At 43.4% G+C, this 24373-nt stretch overlaps 1 protein-coding gene across 1 annotated transcript; it reads left to right on the forward strand.

The window, feature by feature from the left end:
• The first annotated feature begins 311 nt into the window (after nucleotides 1–311).
• On the forward strand, nucleotides 312–22632 carry CENPH (centromere protein H). The gene is made up of 9 exons (XM_084629528.1): nucleotides 312–696; nucleotides 2205–2260; nucleotides 2812–2860; nucleotides 5068–5142; nucleotides 8687–8743; nucleotides 9349–9412; nucleotides 11147–11198; nucleotides 12064–12227; nucleotides 21524–22632. Exons 1-9 carry the CDS (start codon nucleotides 545–547, stop codon nucleotides 21614–21616), a joined length of 762 nt encoding a protein of 253 aa, XP_084485654.1. The 5' UTR covers nucleotides 312–544; the 3' UTR covers nucleotides 21617–22632.
• The last annotated feature ends 1741 nt before the right edge of the window (nucleotides 22633–24373 follow it).

Raw genomic sequence — 24373 nt, forward strand, 5'->3', positions numbered from 1 at the left:
CACCATCTACCCCTAGACAGCTGCCTTGTCCACCAACTCCAGCTCATGCTGCGTCTGCTTGAGCCATCCTCCCTTTCGGCTGGGCATGCTGCTGGAGCCATGAACCCTCTCCCGCCTCCCTCCCGGTTGTGTCAGCTGGAGCCGTTCCCCTCCCCCGCCCCGGCTATGCTGGAGCTATGAACTCTCCCCCCTCCCCGGGGCTGTGTCTGCTGGAGCCATCCTCCCGCCCCCCGCTGGGTATGGGGGAGCTATGAACCCTCTCCCCCCTCCCGGCTGGCTCAGCTGGAGCCACGCTCCCCGCAACCACCCTGCGGGCTCCCTCGCCCCTTCCCGCGGGCACTGTCCTCTCATCAGGCCTGAGAGGAGAATGCCGAATTACGAGCCCGGGAAGCGACCGGAAGGATTGCTGGTACCCAGCCAGGAGGAGCCGCTGGCCGCGCTCATCGATGGCGCTAGTGACGTGCGGCGGCGGCGGCGGCGGGCCGTTTGAAGGCGCAACCCGGCGGCGGTTGAGCCGCTGTCGGGCGTTGTTGCCGCCGCCTGGATGGAGCCGCTACAGCGAGTGGAGGCCGCGTCCAAAGCCCTGGGGAAGCTGGCGGCCCACAGCGCTGCCGCCGGTGGATCCGTGGAGACCGGGGCGGCCTCGAGGCTGGGGGCTGAGGCTGGCGAGAAGCTGGACCTGGTGACCCTGTTCCGGTCAGTACTGCGGCTCGGGGCCGGAGCTGGCCGCGCCTGCGCTGCGCTGCGCTGCGGGAGTCTCCAGCGGCCCCAAAGCGTCGGTCGAACCCGCGGATCTCCGCGCCGGGCGGGGCCTGCGGCCCCCTCCGCCGAGCCTCTCGCTCAGAGCCGGACGCGGGGACCTGGACTGAAATGACCCCCGGGCCAGGCTCAGCCCAGCCCTTTCTCTGTGACGCCCGGCTCCTGCCCTGGCACTCTCCGTCCCGGGCCCTGGCGTGTACGGGAGGGGAGCCGAGGGCGGGCCGAGCCCCCATCCCATGGGCCTACGTGACCTAGGGATGCAGCCCGCCCAGATCTGAACCTCTCCGGGTTGCTGAAGCGTCCAGTAGTAACCATGTCTGGTGACTGATATTGCACTAGCAAAGCCTTGGGGCCCCCTCCCGAAAGAGCCAGGGCTAAGCCTGGAGCCCTTCAATTCTATGCTCAGTAAAACTTCGCCATGACATTGTAATATGGAGGTCTGTGTAGCTGAGGTTATGTCTGAGTAAAGGGACTGTTGTCCCCTTAAATAATTCGGGCGGGGTTTGTTGGCTAGTTCCCATTATCAAAAGGAAGGGGAAGGGTCATTGGGAAATCAGAAGCCTGAGACTAATGGTCCCCAGGGGCAATGGGGAGAGGCCAGTGCTCCAGGTCAGGGCAGGCAGGCTAATGAGGAAGTCAGGAGGCTGGGAGGGAGGCATGCTCCATGTGAGCTGGAATTGCCTGGGTCATACAGAGTGGGCCTGAGCTGAGCTGGGGAGCAGAGCTGTGCTAGTCAGAGAAGCAGCCCTGGGATCAGGCCAGTGCTGGGAGCAGAACCACAGAAGCAGCCCAGAGAGTAGTCCTGTGCTGGGAGCAGAGCTGCAGCAACCAGAGCTAGAGGGGCCAGAAAAAGCAGCTCAGGGAGCTGGAGCCAGAGCACCAGCAGTGCTGAGGTAGAGTGGAGCTGGGGCTGGAGCAGTCCGGAGCCAGGTGTAGTGAGTAGCTGGGGAGATGGTTCCTATCTTGGTTAATTCTCCACTAGGATTTTTACATGGATATCTATCCTGATGAAAACACACACTCTTTGTTCCTTCCCTCCCTCCCCCTTCAGTGAAGATGTCGCCTTAGTCCATTGAGGTCATTGTTATCACAGTGACTGTGCTATTATAATTCATTGTTGGTTTGAGGATGCCTTTAGAATAACAGATACTGTTAAAAAACAAAACAAAAAAACCCAGAACTTGCAAATATTTTGCTGGGTATGCTGCAAAATACTCTTTTGATAGTGTTGTTGGAGAGGGCTGAGGGTATACTTCTCACAATAACAAATGGATGGAAAGGAGTTTTTTTAGGTGTCTGACTTTCTTTTGAAGTGTCTGGGATTTTATTTGTTGTATTTATGATGATTGGGGGTGTCTAGAGCTTTAGATTAGATGTCTTTATTGTTTTAAATCTAAAAAAATAAAATGATAAAATACTTTTACTTTTCTTGTTTCCTCTTATAGACTAAGAGAACAAATAAAACAGCAACTTATGGAATATAATACAACAGTTCATTCAGGTAAGTCTTTGTCTTTCTTTGATTCCTGTCCATTAGCTCCACAGCAACAATGGAGCCAAAGTCTTCCACAGCTTTCTGTTTTGTATCACTTTCCTGGCTTCATTCATCTTTAAACCTTTTTCTCTCTGTCATTCTTCACCGTGTCTATCCAATGCAAGTAAGTGTACATGCTGTCATAACAGAAAATAATGTACCTGCACGCTCTATCTTAATTTGACTGATATTGCAGTAAAGTAATAAAAGATGAGAAACCAATAATAAATGTAAACATTTTAAAGTGTTTCTTATTTTACAAACAAGATGCTTGTTCAGATTTTTGTTAAATACCTTATTCTTGCACTGAACATCCAACCTCTTTGTTTGCAAAGTTATAATCATGTGACAATGGTGTGGTTTTGGAATTTCAAATTAGACCCTTTTCAATATCATCACAAAGTTAAAACTATAATAAAGACTTCCAAAAATCTGTTCAACTGACATCTCACATGTTCTGTGTAAACAGATTTTTTTTTTTTCAGTCTCGCTAACTTAAAAATATTATTTATTTCCAGGTGAAGAAAGCATTCCAGACCAAGCCATAGAAGAAAAGCTATTTGAGGCGTATGTCTTCTGATAACTGTTTTTAACTTTTAAAATAGGAGTAAGGGGAAAGCTGTCATAGGTTCTATTCTTACTGTTCTCCTTTTAATAAGAATGTTGGATTAATTATCAGAGCTTTAATTTCCCTTGTGGAGTGCAGAGGGGGAAGCAGAGAAATTTTATTCCGCCCCTCAAATATTTTTTCATATGATGTGGACTCTGCTCTCTCAGACCCTTAGTCTTCAGAGTGTTGGCTGGGATTTAGGTACAAATATCCAAGTGCTAAACTAAATTCCACTTTTAAATGAGAATAGAATCTTATGTAGAATCATAGTATTTTGCCTATGTTAGGCATTCAGATAGCAAGTTGCATTTAGGGTCCAAAACTACATTGGACTTTCAAGTTACTGGTTCCTCTTATTAATTATGCTTTTATAATAAAGATGCTTTAAAAAAGGGAATGTACTCTTGTAACTGGTTGTAGTGATCAGAATATTTCTAATATTCTCTTTAAGAGTTCAGATAGATAAGCATCAGAAGCAGAAACTCAAATACAGATGCTATTTTCAAACAAATATTTCTAATGATTCAAACGGTGGGAGATACAGAATTCTCTAAATAATGTGTTCTTACTTTTCTTTCTGGTCTTTAAAATGCTGATTATGAATAGAAAAGTGAAGGCATTCCCCTTCCTGATTTTTCTCCATCCCCAAATCTGTTCATAGTAGGATTTTTGTTCTGTTAGATATTTTTAAGCAACCATAATCAGAGGAGAATCATGATCGCAGTTTTTGGCACTAGTTCTGAGTGCTGTTTTGAATTACTGAGGGACAGCAGGAGCTTCTAGTATTATGGCCTACAGGAAAAAAACTAACACATTCTTGTGGTGATGCTAGTTAGTTCTGCAATGTAAATATCCTTACATAGGAAAAAGTCAATAATATTATTTAGGTTGCAAAACTGGACACAAAGTTAGGAATTGCCAGATTCATGATTGCTCATGCAATCTTAATTCAGCCCTTTTGTGCATCCAGTTTGTGTGTGGAATGAGACAGAGGTCCTATGCAAAAAATAGATTGTGATTGTGTAATTAAGATCATAATGCGTATACTCAATGTGGTTGAATTAAGGCTGCATGGACAATTATACATCTGGCACTTCCTTTAAATTTCAAGTGCTTGATTTTTGTAGGCTAAATAACGTTCTTTTAACTTGGGGATTTGGGTTTGTTTCATGTGTAATTTCCTCAACAAAACTGTTAGTTTCACAGTTAGGATTTAGTACATGTGTCTCATCAGGAGGATTTAAACCCTCAGCTTTCAATACTGTAGCACCAACTTCTACAATTTGGGCTACAAGACTAACTCTGATAGTGGAGGGCTGGCACCATGTGCTGAATCCAGGGAGTGACTGAGGGGAACTAGGTCTGACTCACTCCCTCTGCCACTTGGGAGCTGAGGGAGCTTCTGTTCCGTCTGGTGCCTCCAGAGTAGGGATGAGGATCTTTGACAGGATGCTGGGGTCAGGAGAGTAGTGGGGAGATTCTTTCCCTCTCCCTGCTCTGGTATAGCTTCTCCGAAGTATTCCTAGTGGACAGGCTGCTGTTGCTGCTTTGGTGGCAGCGGGACTAGGCTCTTTAGAATGTTCATTGGGTTTGCAGGCTACATCTTCCTGAGTAGCCTAATTACACTTTAAAAAGCAGTTAAATCTGAATGGAATTTCATGGGACAAATAAAAGGTACTTCTATAGACTAGAGGATTTTTCCCTGCCGAGTATTAAAGATCTGCTGCAGAAATGGAGGTGATGATCGTTCTTAAAGAAAAGGTCACAAGAATACTTCATCATAGAGAGTTTAGACAAGCAGGGGTTGCTATCAGCTTCCTCTATGTTTAGTTGTGGGGGGGGGGGTTCAATCTGTGAGTTGGTGGGTCTTAGTGGTTCTCTTTAACTTTTGTTCCTCCAAATTATTATACAAATATTCTTTCTGCCATAGCACTGGAAACCAAGTTGATATAAAAGCACAGCAAAACGCATGTACTGTGATACCAGTGGCACAATGATACCATAATCAAGAATCCTCTGCGTTTTAAAGGGGAAGTTCATCAATAATATATTGGAAAAGTGTCTTACTCCAAAAGAAGACAGTGTAACCATGTTTTATTTAAAATGTGTAGTTTTTGTTTGTCTATAGAATTCTAAAGTCGTCTTCTATTGCATTTGTTTTTAGTGCCACAGAAGATCTGGAAAGAGAAATGGAACAAGCGAAAGTCTCCTTTCAAAACAAAACACTGGTGTTACAAAGGTAAAGCTCTCCTTAAAGTTTTATTCTGAAATTTTGTTTAAATAGTAACAGAACTACATAAGACTTTATTAATGTTGAAGCAAGAAGTTAGAGTTGCAAATAACATCAAAATGTTAGAATGGTGGTGTCACGTTTTGCGGTGCAATCCACACTAGTGAGGTTGTGTCAGTACCTGCCCTGTAACTCTGGGGTGCCTTAAATGCTCTGCTGCTGTGGCTCACAGCCCAAACACCAACAGTCAGCAAACAAGTATACAATGTCGGTTCAGCATTCTGACTCCACCAGCCGACCTAGAACACAACAGCCCCACCCTGGTCTCCACCAGCCTTGGTTCAAGGTAAATTTCTTACCAATCTTTTTCTTTCTAGCCATGACAGACTTTCAGTCAGGACATTCCACAGAAGTACAAGATGCTGGTTTCCCTTGTCTTCCTAGGTGAAAGATCTTTGCCTAAGCAGGTTTTTCCACTTATATTCCGTTCCCAGAGACTTCAATTACCTTGGCTGCAGGAACTCTGACCCCTTGTGTGTCCTGTCTTCTCTCTACTTATATCTGCCCAAACTCAGTTTTTTCCCCAGACTCGGATGACTACATGGTATTATTCCTTTCCTGTGGACTTCCCATTCCCTTGCTGATTTGTATGTAAATAGGGTTTCCATTGTTTTTGGCCATACCTTGCTTAATTGCACTGGAGACAGGTAGATAGTTCCTTTTCTTCCTGTCTGGGGGAAAACCTGTTTCTCCCTGTGGTTGGTCACAGACTTTAAAGTATAATATCATTAAGTATCCATAATTCCTCATATAGTGTTAATATCTTTGTGAAATGTATGTATTAATCACAAGTGTTAGCTTTCATAAAAGACTTTACTTGATATACTTTTATAATACAGTAATGTGTATAGTCAGTCGATTCAATTGCTTATCATTTGAGGTTCATGCTCCTGCAAGAGGCTGTCTCCACTCACACTAGCTGATGGCTTTGTTTACCTTTTATGAAAATATAACTTCATTGTCTCTGCCTGATGACCAGGCTGGTCAGACAAACGCATATTCCTTTGTCTAAGGCAGACTGGGCTTAGGCATTGCTTGCCAAACACCTTTTAAGAACATAATTCTAGCACATATCCATAACTTTGTACACACCCTCATACATACATCATGCAAGAATATTAATGATCAGTGAGTTACTAGTTTTCCAATGATATGTTAGATGCCACCTTGTATATAAATCATGGGTATATATCCTGACAACAGTGTGTTAGGTGTAGTGAGTATGCCAGGCTTGACAAGAGCTGCTGACACAGCATAATGAACCACCAGTGGGCCTCTGTCACGGGTGACCAAAAAGAATGTAGACAAATATACCTTGTAAAGGGACATGAAAAGGATAAAAACAAATAATACTCCAAACGTAAGTCATGGAAGTGCCCCAATGCTGAAAAGATGCATTTTCTCATCTATATTCAAATAAAGTCTTACTAAAGCTAATAGGACTGTTAATGTGAGAAGTTACTTATGTGCATAAGTCTTTGCAGGCATAGGCTCATAAACTGTACATTTCTAACACTTCAGTTGAAGAAGTAATCTCTGAATTTCCTGCACCGTAAATACAATGAGAGAAACAGGAAGCAGGAATTAAGAAAATAAAGCTTGCTTTTTCCAGCTTGGGTACCTAGGCATTGATCTTCTTTAAGCTATTTATTAGGAAGCTCATAATACAATAGATCAATGAAATTAACATCAATAAAATATGGTACAGGTTCACAAAATAAAATAATAAATCCAAATTCCTTCCTCTCTCTCTCATTATCAGCTTTTTAGGTATATAATTGAAAGGTCAGAACTGAATAAAAAGGCATTTGTTATTTAATTATCTGTTTTTAAAATCTTTGGTTTTCTATTATAGATTTTAAATGACAGTCATTATTAATCTGTGAGAAAGAAACTAGATTTGACTAAAATTTATGAGAGAGAAAGAGAAGAGTCTTTTGGGGGAGGGAGGGGCGATGAAAGTGGCAACACTGGCAAAAATGTTGCCTTAGTCTAAGGGCTTGTCTACACACAGAATGCTACAGTGGCACAGCTGTTCTGCTGTAGCAGTTCAGCAATTCTTCCATTGACCTAGCACTGTCTACATGAGGATTTATGTCATCTTAACTACACCACTCAGGGGTGTGGATTTTTCAAACTCCTGACTAGCGTAGTTCAAACTGACCTAATTTTCTATTGCAAACCAGGCCTAATTTCCACTAGATATGTCTTCCCTCCTCTCCCCTGTCTAATATTCTACCAAATCTCCAGTGAGATCTCAGTGGCTTCTGTGCTCAGGGAGTTTCTGAATGACAGCTTTCTTCAGATCCTAAATACTGCAATGCTTCGCAATGTCCCACAACTGGCTAATCCACAATTCAGCTCCAGAGAGGAGAGCTGCTATTGTCAGATTGTCTAGTTCTTCCTAACAGAACCCAGCTCCAGGGAGGAGAGCTGCGGGAGACCTGGCTAAGGAGAAAGTGTGGAACTAACTAATACAGCCCAGTTCCAAAGAGGAGAGCTGGGGATTCCTGCTTAAGGAAGTACTGAAAAGAGGTAACCCTCAAAGGAACCGGGAAGCATTCCTGGCCCACACGTGGTTTTCAGGCACAGGAAAGAAGAGTCTCCAGAAGGAAGGAGACAGAGACTGTTAGTTGGGCTTAACCTAAGGCAATGAATGTCCCTAGGTATATGTGAGTGAGCTTCTACCTGTGCTTTTGGCTGTCAGTACATGAGACTCTTAAAAGGAGATGGAGGGGCACTGTTGTTTATGGCCCAGGGAAGGGAAGTGAGGAAGGGTTGACCTGTGGTACCATGCCTGACTGAAAGGGGGTGACCTCCATGCCATCTCACAGACCATCAAATTGTTCACTCTGCTTGTATGTTAGATCCTTCCCCCAAAGTCTTTGTCTGTCTGGTCTATTTAGACTGTAAACTCTTCTGGGTTAGAGTCCATTATTCTACATACAAGGGCTAGCACGATGGGACCCTGATCTGTTAAGCTCCCTAGGTGCTATCCTAATACAAATAATTAACAACTGTTAATAATTAACAACAAATTCATTGGAACATAGGGACAGATTATTTTTATATAAAAATGCAGCATGCGTGGAAAGCAGTAGCTCTCCTGCATTGGTGTTTGATTCCCTCATAGAGATCCACGTCCCTGCACACCACCTTCTCTCTCTCCCCCCCTACCCCCTCATTCATAGTCTTGGATTAAGGAGGATTACTGAAGTAATTGAAAGAATTAAAGAGTGGTTGGGGGACATTCTCACTTTAACACACACAGAACCTGGAGGGAGCATATTATGTTTTTTTTAATGCCATTTATAAGAGAATCCTCAGATACAATACATTTTGGGTATCATCATGTATTTTACATATGCACCAAATACATGAGAGGAGAACAGATGCTCAGAACTCAGCTTTTCTTTCAGATTTATCTAAGGTTTTGTTTTTTCTTTGGCTTTCGCATCAACCAGAATTTTTCCTCTTTTCCCACCATGTGTAGGATCCAGCTTATGGATGCCCTCAGAACCAAACTGAGACACAATGATAGCGACTCAAAGTAAGGTGCTTTTTTGTGTGCAGTGGGTGGGTGGGGAGGTGGACCTGACACTCCAGGATAGAGAGCCTGCCAAACTACCTATGTTACTTTTAATATGCTTTCCCCTTTCTGTTTGTAGCACAGTTCTGCTGGGTAGCTAGAAAGTGGTACTAAGGGATGCTGTCTGAACAATTGGCTTGGGCACCCTTCCTTCCCATTCTAGGAAATAATAATGCTCCACCTCCCATGATGCCTTCACCGCTAGCCTGAAGGCAAAAGTTCTAGGTTACTTCTTAACCTAGATTTTCTTTTGCATGATGCTACCGCCACTATCACCTTGATGCCTAGCAAGTTGTGTACCTTTTGCACAGCGCTAGAAGTGTTGAAAATTAAAGCCTGTCAGCCTGATGATCTGATGAGGGTGCAAAGAGAATATTTAATTGATTTATTGAACTGTATTTAGCATAATATACCTAGGGAATAAATGTTTACATTTTCAAGTGTTAAGCACATTATGCTTTTAATGATGCTAAAGGAACAGTCTTTCCCTAATTCAAATCATTATGGTTAAAATGTTCATAGCGTTAACTTATGGTTTGGTAATTAATTATTTGTTCCCTCATTAGGTTGATCTTGGAAACTATAAAACACATAATAATGCTTAGTACTGCAATACTTGAATCTCAGCAGGCAAGTATCTTTGGTATTACTAATTATTGAATCATTTTCAGACTTTAGTGGGTTGCCAAAAAAAATTTTTTTTTTTTAATTTAGTTCTGAAATGTGGTCTGATTCTTTTAGGAGAAAACTCTAACTTGGTCTAGACTGTTGACATCTTAGGTTTGAGATTTATGTTGCTATTGAACCTATTATGATGGGGATAATAGATGCTGTAGATTTGTGTTTGGGACTGCCTTATCTGCTGGAAATTAGTCTACAGCAATTGAATCAACAGCTATAGAGAGGAAGGGACATTAGCCAGAACTGCTGTGAGGAGCCTGAAACACGACGCATTAAAATCAACTCTAGAAAAGGAAGTTTTTTATGTTTTCAAGGCATTGTGTGTTCCATATTTACAGTTTTGATGTAGTCTCTATCAAATTTAGTCTATAATTAAAAAGACTGCTAGTCTGTGGATTCACAGACTTTACGGCCAGAATGGATGACTGATTTATCTAGTCTAACCTGCATAACAATCACAGAATTTCACCCAATAATTCCTGCTATAGTCCCAATAACTTGTGGTTGAACTGGAGCGTCATTTAGAAAGACATTCAGTCATTGTTTAAAGACTGCAAGTTTTCCAGACAGGTCATTCATGGAGCTCTTTTCTCTATCCTCAAATTTTAAAACTTCTTTCTCAGTATGTGGACACCAAAGCTGGATGTAGTATTCCAGTAGTGGCTTCATCAATGCCTTTTATAGAGCTAATGCATGCTTACTTTTACTTGAGATTTCCATGTTTATATATCCAAGAATCAGGCTAGCCCTTCTAGCTACAGCTTTACATTGGGAGTTCAGTTGGCTTTCTACCATGTCCCCTTATTCTTTTTCATAGTTGCTGCTTTCCAGGATAATTCCTTGTCCTGCAACTGTGACCAGCATTCCTAGATATATAACTTTTGCAATTGGTTGTATTAAAGTGCATATTGTTTGACTGCACTCAATTTACCAAGTGATCCAGATTGCTCTGAGTAAATCTGTGTTTTACCCTGTTCATGACTCCACCAATCTTTGTGTCATCTGCAAAGCAGTGATGTGATATATATTCTTACAGATCATTAATCAAATACTGAAGAGCATTGGGACAAGAATCCTCCAGAACTTCACTAGAAACCTCTCATTAATGGAGAATCCTCAAGAATTACATTTTTGAGATCTGTCCAAATATGTGCCTTACTGACTTTGTGTAGTGCTATTTATTTTAATCAGAGTATTGTGTAGTAGTAAGTCAAATGCAGAACTGATCTTGAGATCTGAAAGTCAAGCTGGATTTTTCCTGGTTCATGCATCATCACCTTTAACAAATATTCTGCAAGCCAAATTGTGCCCTCAGTTACAACTGTACAGGTCTGTTGTCCTCAGTGATCTTGTACAGATGTGATGTAAGGCAGAATTTGAAAACTGGAAATTCACAAGCAGTCCTGCATTTGGAACTTAATGATACACAAACCAAAAAAACATAGTTCTCATTGACAGTAATAAAATTATTTAAAAAATGATTTTTTCACTAAAATAAACAGGTGACTGAATATATAAAGAGAGAGTCTGCTCAGTAAAGTCCCTTTTTACATAGAACTGCACTTTACCTCATTTTATTCTATTTAATTTATTTTGTGTATAAGATTAGTACCTATTAAACATAGTACTACAGATGGACAATATATTAATATCAATTTGTCGAATCCTTTTTCTTTAACACAGCAAGCACGTGAGTTGGAAGAAAAACTGAATGAGATTAAAAAAAGGAGATTTGGTAAGTGTATATAACTTGTTAGCAAGCATATATTGTCTTGCTACCTTCTGTATCTTTCAGATTGTAATCTCAAACTTTTGTGACAGGCTTTAAAAAGTGTCTGCTGACAACTGCATTATCTTATATAACTAAAATTCTAGATGTAAAACTTTCTAAAAATTAAGTATGATGGGCACATGAAAGTGAGCTGGTATGTTGAATGTCTGCAGGCAAACAGGACAAGTACTATGTTTTAGAACAAGGAGACTGAAGAACTTCAAAAGAATGCAGTCTAATTCCACTGTTTCCTACTAAACCTCATTTAGAGTGCTTTAGTACAACAAAACCCTATCTTACAATACCTCTTCACATACCATTTTATCATATTGTACCTTTGTGTAATGTTTTGGCAGAAAAAGAAAAGTGTGATTCATAAAGATCTCTTCGTAAAGAATAATAATTTTGGGGGGGCCAGGGGAGGAGGGAATGGTTGTAACATGCCTACATGACTTGGCCAGGGGTTGGATTTGGACTTCTTTAAAACCATTCTTCAAACCTAAATTAATATATTATATGCAGATCTTTACAGATATCTGTACCAGCCTTTTGAATGGCATAGTTAGTTAAAACTACTGACAAAACAATCAGCTTTGTTCTTTTACTGTCAATTTAACATAGGGAAAGCGTGAGTCTATGTTTAGAAATCCAGGGCACCCAAAATTTTCTTCTAACAATCTCTTTACCGGATCATAAAAATTAGAAAGAGCAAAATATATTAGGTAAGATGGAACATCATTCTGTCAGTCCAGGAATTGTTCTCTACAGTATGTTTGCTAGGATTTTATCCTGTCTAGTCTAATCTTTCTTTTTCTGTGAATTGAATTAGCACTAAAGCAAGCTGGAGAACACAAACTGCTACAGATACACACTCTGAAGAAAAAACAAAAAGAGGAACTAGAGGGTATGGAAGTGGGTGAAATGTTAAAGAGAATATGTAGAAACTTGCAAAAAGAAACACAGATGACTACGTTAATTCAAAATATCTTCCAGGTAACTTAATCTGTTGCTTTGAAAACAGGACAAATTTGTAAGTCTCATTTCTATCGTATCTCAACCAAACACAATTTATGAACTTTTAGTAGACATTCAACTATTTTTTGGTGATGGCTATTTACTTGAGAGAAATACATTATAGAATCTTTAAAAATGTCTCTGATTAACTTACTCTTTTAAAATTGTAATTTTTATAAATGCAAACTAGCCTGTATGTAAATACCATGATTATGGTACTTCAAAAACTGAGAATCTGAAACTGTCTTAAACTCTTTTTGAAATGATGTTTACTAGATTTTTATCCATTTGTTATACCTTTTTAAGGTACTTAAATGATATGATAGATCTTCTAGTTGAATGTCCATTAAATCCCAATTAGGAATGAACACGGGATTAAAAGTCTAGAGTGGAAGAAGGGGGAGAAGCATGTTTTGAAGGTTTTGGATATTAAGAGGAGAAGGGCTGCTGGCTGTATCATCTTCTGTAAAGATGAGTGGCACTGGGGAAAATTTCAAAGGGAGCCCCATACATTACTGTGTTGAGTGATCCTATGTTTACCAGAGGTTGGTGTGGATATTAGCATTGCATTAGTAACTCCATAGTTAAGTATGAGAAGGTACTTCCATTCTAAGGGACTGATCTAGAACCCACTGAAGTCAAGATGGAGATTGCCATTGTCTTCAGTAGGCTTTGGATCAGGCCATAAGTAAGGCTAAGATTATGTCACAGAGGTCGCAGAAGTCATGGAATCTGTGACTTCCAGCAACCTCCGTGATAGTGAGGGCCCCACAGCTGACCAGTGACTGCCGGCTGCATGAGAGGCCGCCCCCTACCCCGCAGCTCCCAGCTGGTGGCGGCAAAGGGACCCTGGAGCTGCTCAAGGCTGGCAGCCCCCCTTCCCCCCCCGCAGCTTCCCAGCCCTGCAGGGCAGTGGGGGACCCCCAGCTCCAGCCCTGCAGGACAGCGGGGGGACCCCTCTCAGCTGCTGCCAGTAAGGGGGGTGAGGGTGCTGGATCCACCTCCCTCCTCGTTTTGTCATGGCTATTTTTAGTAAAAGTTAGGGACAGGTCACGGGCAATAAACAAAAAATCACGGAAGCTGTGACCTGTCCCTGACTTTTACTAAAAATATCCATGACAAAATCGTAGCATTAGCCATAAGTACCTATTTTCTCTTGTTCTTTGAGTGGCTTTGCGTATTCCCACTTGGGGTACTGTGCCACCTTGTGGTGCCTTGCAGTAGCACCTACTAGCAGTGTCAGCTGGAGCCGTGGTTCTTAACCTGGGGTCTGCAGACTGTGTCTAATGGGTCCACTTAGACTGAAAACTGACTGAACAGAATTCAATTATATTTACAGACAATAGAATTCCAAAGGGGTCTACACTTCCACTTGAAATGTTTTAGGGGTCTGCAAATGAAAAAAGGTTGAAAACCACTGAGCTAGAGCACTCTTTTTTTGTGTCCTGATCCTCCCCTCAGCATCACTGATGTACTGAGGTCAAGGCTTTACAGGGGCAGAGCATTCTCCCCACATCAGTTCCTTCCAACTGCATGCCACAGACTGATGTGAACCTCTTCATTCTCACCGGAGCATCTTTTCTCAATAGTTAGTGTGAGCTGTTAATTTAGTCAGTTAGTGATTCTTTTTCAGTTCCATGTCATGGTGGAACTAAAGAAACAGAAGAAGCTGGGATTTAAGGCGTGCTCTTTTGCCGAGCCATCTTTCCAGCATCCAGCCATGTGCGGTGTCTGAAGTGCCTGAGTAATTCATCATCTTCTGGGTGTTTAATCTGCCAGACCTTTACTCTGAGAGCCCATAAGGATAGGGAGACCCACCTTTTAGCTCCTTCTGAAGGAATGCCTTGAGGCCAGGCCCTCTGGATCCAAACAGTCCTTTGAGCCAACAGTCATCCAAAAAAGGCAAATTTTGGCCCCTGTGGCCCCTCAGCAGCAAAGGATTAAAGGTTTTCAAGGGGCTGCATCCCCAGTCGGGATTGAATCTCTTCCCTGTGGCTCCCTCATTTAAACCTCTGAGGCTACATGTGGCCAAACACAGGGCCATGTGGCCAAACACTACTGCCCTTGTTCCAGAGGAGAGGTCAAGAGACAGTTCGGCCACCTTCATCAATGCCATACCTCACGCCTTACAGCTTTCCAATCCTGGCAGAACTTCTGTGACTGCAGGACCATGATCAACTTTGATGTCCACTTCCAGATCTAAGAAGACAGACTTCGTTGCGGCCTCAGAATTAGGAGTCATCAGTGCCTTTGGTGTCGACTGTTCTGGTACCAAAGAAAAGGAAGTATGAGGACAAAGTGACCACTGTTAGCAGTGCTGGTTCCTGTGCATGGGAGCTACTGGATCTGTCCAATTCATACAAGAGTGCTACAGCCCCAAAACACAAACCAGTTCCCCTTCACTGTCAGTATCATGGGAGATGGACTTGAGTCCAGCACCAGATCTGATATTGTCTCAATCTTCAGATCTGCTGTCTGTTCCCATGTCGTCAGTTCCAGAGAATTCTATCATTATGGGAGACCAGGTTCACTTCTTGACATCACTACACATGTCAGATCCAAGTGTGAACGTAACTGGGCTTGTGTTCTAAGAGAAGGCCCATTTCCCGAACTCGGATCCTCTTCCACATTCCACATCAGGAAGAAGATACTAGAAGGTGTGTGGGGACCATTTCACAGATCCTCCTGTTCTCCCTCTTCCAAGGACCACTGCAGGTTCTCCACAAAAAGCCAATTCCCCATATTGGTCCTGCTGGATCTGCTGTTGTCCCTGGTTCACTCTCTCTGATCCAGACCCAGGTTTTTACTGAGGGAGATACAGGAAGAATGCAGAGACTGACAGTGTGATTGGGACCTGCCTTTGGTCCTCCCCGGCTAGCATATTCCCACATCCTAGTTGCTAGGGAGGCTGGCAGCCCTGGGGACTATGATTGTACTGGGGGCCACCTCAGGAATGTCTGAGCTATTCTCCATATGGATGGAGAGGTAATGTCTCATCTGCGAAGGATCCAGAAGCCCAGAGGTACTTTTATCCGACTCTTCTGGATCCACTGATGATACAGGCAGTGATTCCTGAAGTTTTGTCCAAGGGAGAAGAGTAGGAGGAGGTAGCTCCCCTCTTTTAACAGAAGCAGATGGACACGGATTATGAACCAAATCTATCACCTGACAAACATGTGGGGGTGGCTTCAGCCTCCTCTCCAGTTGAGGATACTATGCAGTTCCACAATCTGGTGGACAGCATGGTTTCCATCTTGAATCTACCTGTGGTATCTTTGGAAGAGACTTTCTGCCTGGTATTCAGTGTCTATGGTGCTACAGCTAAGAGTAGGATATCCCTACCCATCCTGGATGGACTGCTACAGCCAGCCAGATCCATTTGGTCCACTGCTGCATCATCAGCCCATCTCCAAAAAGCCAGATAAACTGTACCAGGTACCTTCTGAAGGTTTTTCTTATTTTCATGCCCATCCTATATTCTGTTCCCTGGTGATGGCTGCTGCCAGCAATAGATCAAGAACTGAGCAGAAGCATTCCATACCAGCTGATAAAGAGGGCAAAAAGATCAAGTCGTTGGGGAGAAAAGTGTTCTTCCTCGTCCCTCAGTATTACGGTGATGAATTATCAAGCAACCATGGCCCATTACCAATTCCATTTATTGGGTGGGAAATGACTATTTTTATTTGACCTGCCGAATGACAGAAAAAGGTTGGCTAGTGCCCTCCTAGTAGAGGGTCAGAGTGTAGCTAAACTTTCCATTTGAGCTGCCTTTGATGTTTCAGACTCTGTTGCAAGCGCATTGGTGTCTGCTGTGACCATTAGGAGGCATGCATGGCACCATTCCTCATCCTTAACTATGGACACTAGACTTAAGCTGGAGGGGAAGGTCTGTTTAGTGAAAAGACAGATGAGTTACTGAAAAACTGAAGGATATGAGATCGATGGCTCGTTATCTGGGTCTGATTCCCTCTCCTAGAAGGAAGCCCTCCTCTCCCCCTTTCAGGTACGAGAGGTAATCCTGTCCACAGTCTTCATTGTCCTATTTTTTTAACAGATTGGACATCCGCAATACCAGCAGCAGGCAGTTTCTCAGTCAATATGAAAAAAGGCCTTTCAAACCAAGGTCTAAACCTAAACAAGCCACTGCATCAGCATCCTCATCACAAAGCCTCAAGCCCCAGTTCTGACAAGATATGCAAGAGTCAAAAAACCAGTCAACTAAGACCAATCTATTCCTTAATTTGGGAACAGACTAACCTACTTCATCAATGTATGGAGGCAAATTGCCTTGGACCAGTGGGTCCTAGAGATTATTGAAACAGGCTATGCCAAACAGTCCAAAGGTTGCCTCCCTGCAATTTTCCCTGTCCTTCCCTCTTCAGGAATCCCCACTCTCAAGGTGATTCTTATTGCAGAAGTAGAAACATTTCTTCTGATAGAAGCAGTCAAGGATGCTTTCAAATACCTGAGAGGCCAGGATTTGCAGAAGAAGGCTGAGGGATTTTGACTGTTGTTCGATTGATGGGCCTTGAACATGTACATATGGAAGTTTTGGTTCCATATGTTGACTCTGGCCACCATAGTCCCATCACTGTTGGTCATGGATTGGTTCACAATTCTCTATCTAAAAGATGCATATTTTCATACTTCATTTTGTCAGAATCATTGCAAGTACCTTTGATTTATGGTGGCTAGTTGCCACTTCCAGTATAAGGTGCTCCCAGATGTCCTTTTTACAGCACCCAGACTTTTTACAAAGTGTCTCTCTGTGTTGGCAGCTCATCTGAGGAGTCAAGGTACTTTTGTTTACCCTATTTAGACGAATGGCTACTGAAGTTCTCTTTGCACAAGGATCTGTTAAGCCTTATTGTCTTCATGACCAATCTGTTTTCAGACCTTGGGCAACTGAGAGAGAGCCCAAAGTCAGTCCTCTGCCTTTCACAAAGGATTCTCTTTATAGGTGCCATGCTGCAGAAGGGAGACCTTTTTCTGCCAGAGGACAGATTTATTGACAAAATCAGAGGTTGTCTAACTCATCATTAAAAGTTAATTTGCCAGCCATCTCCATGTATTACACTCTAGTTGATCGTAGATTGTTGTTTGTTCATTTGTTGGGTTAAAACATTTATGAAATGTGTATCCCTCTGTTAGAGACCTTGCCCCTTCTTGAGACCTCAAGTTGAGGTTGGCCATACTGGTAAAATTGCCCTTTGAACCTTTACCACAGGGGTCGGCAACCTATGACACGCGTGCCAAAGACAGCACGCGAGTCGATTTTTAATGGCATGCTGCTGCCTGCCGGGTCCCAGCCGCCGGCCCCGCTCAGCCTGCTGCCGAACCCAGGCTGGGACCCCAGCAGGCAGCAGCGTGCTATTAAAAATCCTGCCCTCCCCGGCCTGCTCTTCTCCGTGCCCCCACCCCCAGCGGGGGCAGGGTGAAGAAGCTTGGTTCTGCCGGCTGCTGCTGCAGGGTAGGCAAGTTCCCCCTCCCCCACCTCTTCCCCCAGTGTATTGCGTTCCTGCCCCTCCTCTCCGTCCCTGCCGCCAATCAGCTGATGGCCCTTGCGAGGGAGGGGGAGAAGCGGAATTGGGGAGGAGGCGGAGAAGAGGTGGGGACGGGGCCTTGGGGAAGGGGGTTGAAATCAGGGCATATCCCCTCCAGCCCCCTGCCCTGAGCTGCCCTGCGCAGGGGGATGGGAGCACCCCCAGCCCCCTCCCCTGACCCCTACACCCTACCACACACACCCCAGCCCCCTGCTCTGACCCCTGCACCCCCCTCACACACACCCAGCCCTCTGCCCTGCACGACCCCGGCCCTGATTCCAGCACCCTCACATATACCCAGCCCCCCCACACCCCCTGCCCTGACTCCTGCACCCCCCCACCCCCCCGCATTCCCACCTGCACCCCTCGCACCAAATGGAAGCTGCCAGGTAAGCACTCCACACCAAAACCTTCTGCCCGAACCCTGAGCCCCCTCCCTCATTCTAGCTCCTGATCAGATCCTACACCCCAACTCCCAGCCTGCTCCTTCACCCCCAGCCCTGTGCTCAGTGCACTCCCACCCTCAGCTCAGTGCAGAGAGAGAGGAAGAGAATGGGCTAGAACGAGGGAAAAGGTAGGTTCCCACTCTATGTAGGCAGGGCCGGGATCCCAGACTGGCAGTGGGCTGAGTGGGGCTGGCAGCCAGGAGCCGGCGGCTGGAACCCCAGACCAGCAGCGGGCTGAGCAACTCAGCCCACTGCCGGTCTGGGGTCCTGGCTGCTGGCCCCTTGCCAGCCGGGGTCCCGGCCGCAGGCCTCACTCAGCCTGCTGCTGGCCTAGGTGAACAGAACCCCAGGCTGGCAGCGGGCTGAGTAGGCCAGCGGCCTAAGACCAGCATTTTAATTTAATGTTAAATTAAGCTTCTTAAACGTTATGAAAACCTTGTTTACTTTACATACAATAGTTTAGTTATATAATATATAGACTTATAGAAAGACTTCTAAAAAATGTTAAAATGTATTGCTGGCACGTGAAACCTTAAATTAAAGTGAATAAATGAAGACTCGGCACACCACTTCTGAAAGGTTGCCGACCCCTGCTCTACCATTTATCTATCAAAAGGGCTTTCGTTATTGCCATCTCATCAGCCAGGAGAGTGAATTGAATGCAGTTCTGGCTAATCTGCCTTTCACTTCTTTTTATACGGACAAGGTAATTCTTGGACCTGATCCCAGATTTTTACCTGAGGTAGTGTCTGATTTCCATATCAATTAGACCATTCATTTGTTGTTTTCCCCCCTAAGCCACACTAATAAGGGGGAATCTGTCCTACACGCTTTGGATGCCTGATGAGCCCTCACCTATTATCTGGACAGGACTAAATTTTGTAAATCTTCTTCTAGATTCTTATGCCAAGAACCACATGAGAGATGCAGTTTCTTCCCAGACTTTCTCGATGGATTAAACAATTTATTGCTGAATACTACATGCTGGCAAAAGCTCTGGTACCTGCTGCTATTTGATTGCATTCCACTAGAGTCATGACTACTTCCTTGGCTTGTCTTATGCAGGTGCCAGTTGCTGAAATTTGCAAAGCTGCAACCTCGACTTCAGTTCACACATTCACTAAGCACTGTGCCTTGAATTCGGCTTCTAGGGCGGATACCAGATTTGGCAAAGTGGTGCTTCGGTCTCTATTCAGCTAGGACTCTCTGTGCCTAGTCTTATGAGTCTGTCCCATAAATGGAAATGTGCAGAGCTAGGCAAAGAAGTAATGAAGGTTCTTCAAGTGATTGCACATGTCCATTCCGCTGTAGGTGTTTGTGCCCTCCAGTGCATGGCTGTTGGAGAGATTTTACCCTTAGCAGTACCTGTCAGGGTGGCTCCAGCACATGCTGCTGTCTCAGGCACGCTGAGCAGGCATAAAGGACCAAGCTGCCACTGACCCTCCTCAATTCCTTCCTACTACTCATGACAGTTGTTGGAGCTCCCTATCCTTGCCTACACAAGTCTTTAATCTACACTAATTATACACAGGTTTCAGAGTAACAGCCGTGTTAGTCTGTATTCGCAAAAAGAAAAGGAGTACTTGTGGCACCTTAGAGACTAACCAATTTATTTGAGCATGAGCTTTCGTGAGCGGTGGGGGGGTGGAGGGTGAGAAAACCTGGATTTGTGCTGGAAATGGCCCAACCTGATGATCACTTTAGATAAGCTATTACCAGCAGGACAGTGGGGTGGGAGGAGGTATTGTTTCATATTCTCTGTGTGTATATAAAGTCTGCTGCAGTTTCCACGGTATGCATCTGATGAAGTGAGCTGTAGCTCACGAAAGCTCATGCTCAAATAAATTGGTTAGTCTCTAAGGTGCCACAAGTACTCCTTTTCTTTTTAATTATACACAGGTACTATTTACAGATTTTGACTAGAGTGGAGGGTGGGTGGGTTGGTTGTTTTGTTTTCTGTAGTTCCAGCACCCAGTTTAGATACTGGAGATATGCTGTACTCTCTGGGTTTCAAGCCTTGCCACTCTTGTGATAAGGCAATGCCTAATAGTGACCCTCACCCCAGCTCTCTTAAGTGTTTGAGGGAGGCTCATGTGAATGACATGTGTGACATCTGTAAGGGCTTTAAGCCCTATTCCATCTGCTGATGGAGTTGGCGCCATGTCCTCCATCTGAGCCATCTACCTCAGTTCGGGTACCAAGCACCTCCGTGTCAGTGTGCATCACATGTTTGCCTCTTACTATGTAATCTCTCAGCAACCTAGAGACTATGCTAAATTTGGATGAGTGGTCCTTCCGCCCCTCTTCAAATAGACTCTAAACTCATCTCCAGATGGGACTGCTTTTGAGTCACCTACAGTGAAAGGGACATAGGCAATCATTCGAAGAAAAACTGTTACTAACCTTTCTGTAATTTGTTCTTTGAGCTGTGTTGCACGTGTCCATTCCACAATCCACCCTCTGTCACCTCTCTAATGGAGCTGGTCTGGTAGGAAGGAACTGAGGGGGTTGGGGTAGCTCAGCCTTTTATGCCTGGGCAGTGTGTAAGAGACAGCAGAGGCTGCTCAGGCCTCCCCATCAGGTACCACTAAGGGTAAAAACTCTCCAGCTGTGCACTCGAGCACACAAACACCTACAGTGGAACACCTCTCAAAGAACAACAGTTACAGAAAGATTAGTAACCATTTTTTACTTGTAACCAGAGTTTGAGATGGCTCTGCATGTTCACACTTCCCACCTAGCTTACATCTCTGGAGTCCTTGTTTTGTTCTGTCTCTGGCTTTGTGGTGGAAGGAACTGAGGTGGGAAGGGAGCTCAGACCCCTATCTAGCCTTGCCCTCAGTACATCAGTGACACCAGGGGGCGGGGGGGAATGAGAGTTCTCGAGCTGACACTGCTAGAAGGTTCTACCACAAAATGGTGCAGTACTCCTAAGTGTGAATATACTGAGCTAGGTACAAGTTACAAGTAAGTAGCCTTCATTTTTGTAAGCACTTGAATATTTCTTGAGGGGAGCTATCCTTTGAGTTGCAATTAATACTTCCTGTTAGCAGCGCCAAAATCATATGCATGGTGTTAAAACAACACATTTTCTGTGTTTTGAGTTACTAAAATTACATGAACTGATAAATCTTTATGTACTGATTCAAACTTTAAAAAAAAGCAATAACTTGGGTAACTTCTTAATAAGTGACAATTAAAATAGTGCTTTAACATTTTAGGGTGTTGGTTTTTTTTAACTGGTTTTCCTATGGCATTTAAACTAATGATAACTGTCTTATTACAGAGCATCATTATTGGAAGTAAAGTCAACTGGGCAGAGGATCCAGTTTTAAAGGCAATTGTTCTACAGCTTGAGAAAAATGTGAACTGTATCTGAATAAGCCACAAGAATTTTTTTAAAGCTATAGTTTTTATATAATATGCATCAATAAACCGGAGTTCAACTAGACTGACGCAAGTAATGGTAACAATAGCAAGACAACGTAAGAGACATTGAAAACAGGACCTTTCTACAAGTGCATTTCCTCTGCTATGGTGGTTCATATATGCAATTACATAGTTGTTGGTGCAAAACTGAATCATTATTTTAAGGGCTTAGATTGTAACATTACAGTCTGATCTGAGGTAAGTACATAGCTGCTCAACCCCAGGAGCTGTCCAGGGAAAGGACTGCAGCTGTCTAAGTCCTGACTGTCCCTCCACACCAAGGAGCACAATGATCTGCTACTGGCTGGCACATTGAAGGGTGGAACCAAGGTTCTGCTCTCTTCCCCCCCATCTTCCTGCCTGGGAGTGGGAGTAGCAGTCCCCCCTGGTGCTGTTCCTCCTTGAAGTGTGACTCTCACTGTGGGATAGCCTGTACAGGAGAGTAAAGGGGCACCTCACTCCCCTTATTCCCCTGCATCCTTTCCTAAGGACATGTCCCAGTACTGCACATTGTGAAAATTGTATTCATACAAAGGTTGTGTAGTAGTTATTTACAAAGGCTACCATTGATAACCAAGGTAGCACTATGGCCAAAAGTGTTGTGTATGATTTAAAACTTTAAAAAGTTGTGCTCATTTTATTTTTTATGACTTCAAAATTACTCTAAATGATGATCAAAACCAATTTAGTCTGTGCTATATCTGCTACTATAGCTCTCTAACACCAGCTTCAATAAAAATTGTCTGTCCTGAATCACAATAGCCAACAGAGAAAATGGCGGTTGTGCAGAAGGCATGTGGAATTTTTATATAGGCCAGTGCCTGAGTTTCTGAGTTGAGGACAAAACTCTTAAGATGAGAATGTGACTTCTGTTTTTGTTAAGCTTCAAAATGCAAAAATAGATTAAACTATATACTGTAGTTTTTAAGTCTATTTCTTAGTAATAACCTCAATAAAATGACTTGTGCTGACTGCTTCCCTTTGTCTTTTCATGAATCTTTCAGTTCTTCTGAATTGGTGATAATATAGTTAATGGTCTGTATATTTGAATGTTCCCATGTGAAGTAATATGTATGGATGACTTGGTGCTATTTTAGAGCTTACTGACTTCCTTCTGTTGACTCAGACAGGCATGTTAGTTTGTATTTAAGTGACTGCAGACAGAAAATTCAGTATCTTCCATTGTTACAGTTGTGTTGGTCCTAAAATATGAGAGAAAAGGTAATTAAGGAAATGTCTGTTCTTAGACCACTGTCTTCTGGTGAAAGATACCAGACCTGAAAAAGAGCTCAGTGTAGCTTGAAAGCCTGTACCTTCCACCAACAGAAGCTGGTCCAGTAAAAAAATATTACCTCAGTCACCAACCTTGTTTTTGTTGAGAGAAAAGGCTCTGGCTTATGGTTCTTTATTCTCCTATCACCTCCAGTCTTTCTCCTCTCTGTCCCCACACCTGTGCACTCTAAATTGGTATCTGCCTCCTCTGATTCAGCCCCTTCAAAGAGCACTATTGTAGAGTAGGGACAGCAGTAATATTCTCACCCTGCAAGAGCAAGGACCCCTCAGTGAAAACACTGTTGTCAGTGGTAATAGCCTCCTTAAATCAGAGAGAAAATGCAGCTGTCACCATTTTTGGCAACAGAACACCCTTCTTTGAAAGAAAGTTTAGTACCCCCGCTGTGGGCTGGGGCCTGTGAAAGGAAACTGGCCCAATGCTCGTAGTAATAAAGCTTCACTTCTCTCAGCCCTCTGGAAACACCTGCTTCACAGAAGAAGCCATCAACCCTCTGGCCATAGGCTCCTCTGGGGAAAAAAAATGCACAGGCCTTGTCATAAGAGGGAAGTGTTAGCTAAATTAAATCTGTCAAGCTTAAGATAAATTTATGTTCATGTTACTAAGGTACATGGCTAAAATTAAAATTTAAATTAGCGTTTTTTTACCCTAATGAGAATTGCACTGATTATCACCTCCCTTTAATAGTAACAGGTGTGAAAAGTGGTAAAGCTCCAGGACCTCCATTTCCAGCTGAATTTTAGGAGGTATTAGTGGGTCCCTTGAGAGGAAACTTCAATACCATTCTATTAGGGGAGGAACTTCCACAGCCTATGAAAGAAGCTACTGTGAGGGTCTTTGCCAGCTTTAGGGAGAACTACATCTTTATGCAGCTCCTGTTGACCCCATATCACTGTTGCATCATGACAAAGATTTTAGGAAAATTACTAGTTAGCCAATTGCAGTCAGTGTTCTCACCTTATATAAATCTAGATCAGACTGGATTTATTAAGGATAAACAAATGTAAGACAACATTTAGAAAGTACTTGCAATCATCCATAATGCCAGAACAAAAATAAATCTTTTGTTATGACTTGATGCAGAGAAAGCCTTTGATTGACTGGAGTGGAACTTTGTTTCAAGTCCTGTCCTATATGGATATTGGTCTCAGTTCCTTAAATGGATAACTGCTCTTTACACCACTCCAAAAGCAGCTGAGAGTTAATGGGGTTAAGTCTCCCCTGTTTGAATTACACAGAAGGACTAGGCGCGCTGTCTCCTTTACTTTTTGCACTGGTGCGAAGGAACAGTTAATGTGTCATAAGAATAAAACTTGCAGGAACACATCAGAAAATAGGTTTATATGCAGATGATGTAATATTGTTTATCTAATTTTCCCAAAAATTAGTTTTTAAAGAAATCCAGGATCTTGGGGA

The sequence above is a fragment of the Lepidochelys olivacea genome, assembly GCF_965140295.1.
Source record: "Lepidochelys olivacea isolate rLepOli2 genome assembly, chromosome: 5".
NCBI classification, from domain to species: domain Eukaryota; kingdom Metazoa; phylum Chordata; order Testudines; family Cheloniidae; genus Lepidochelys; species Lepidochelys olivacea.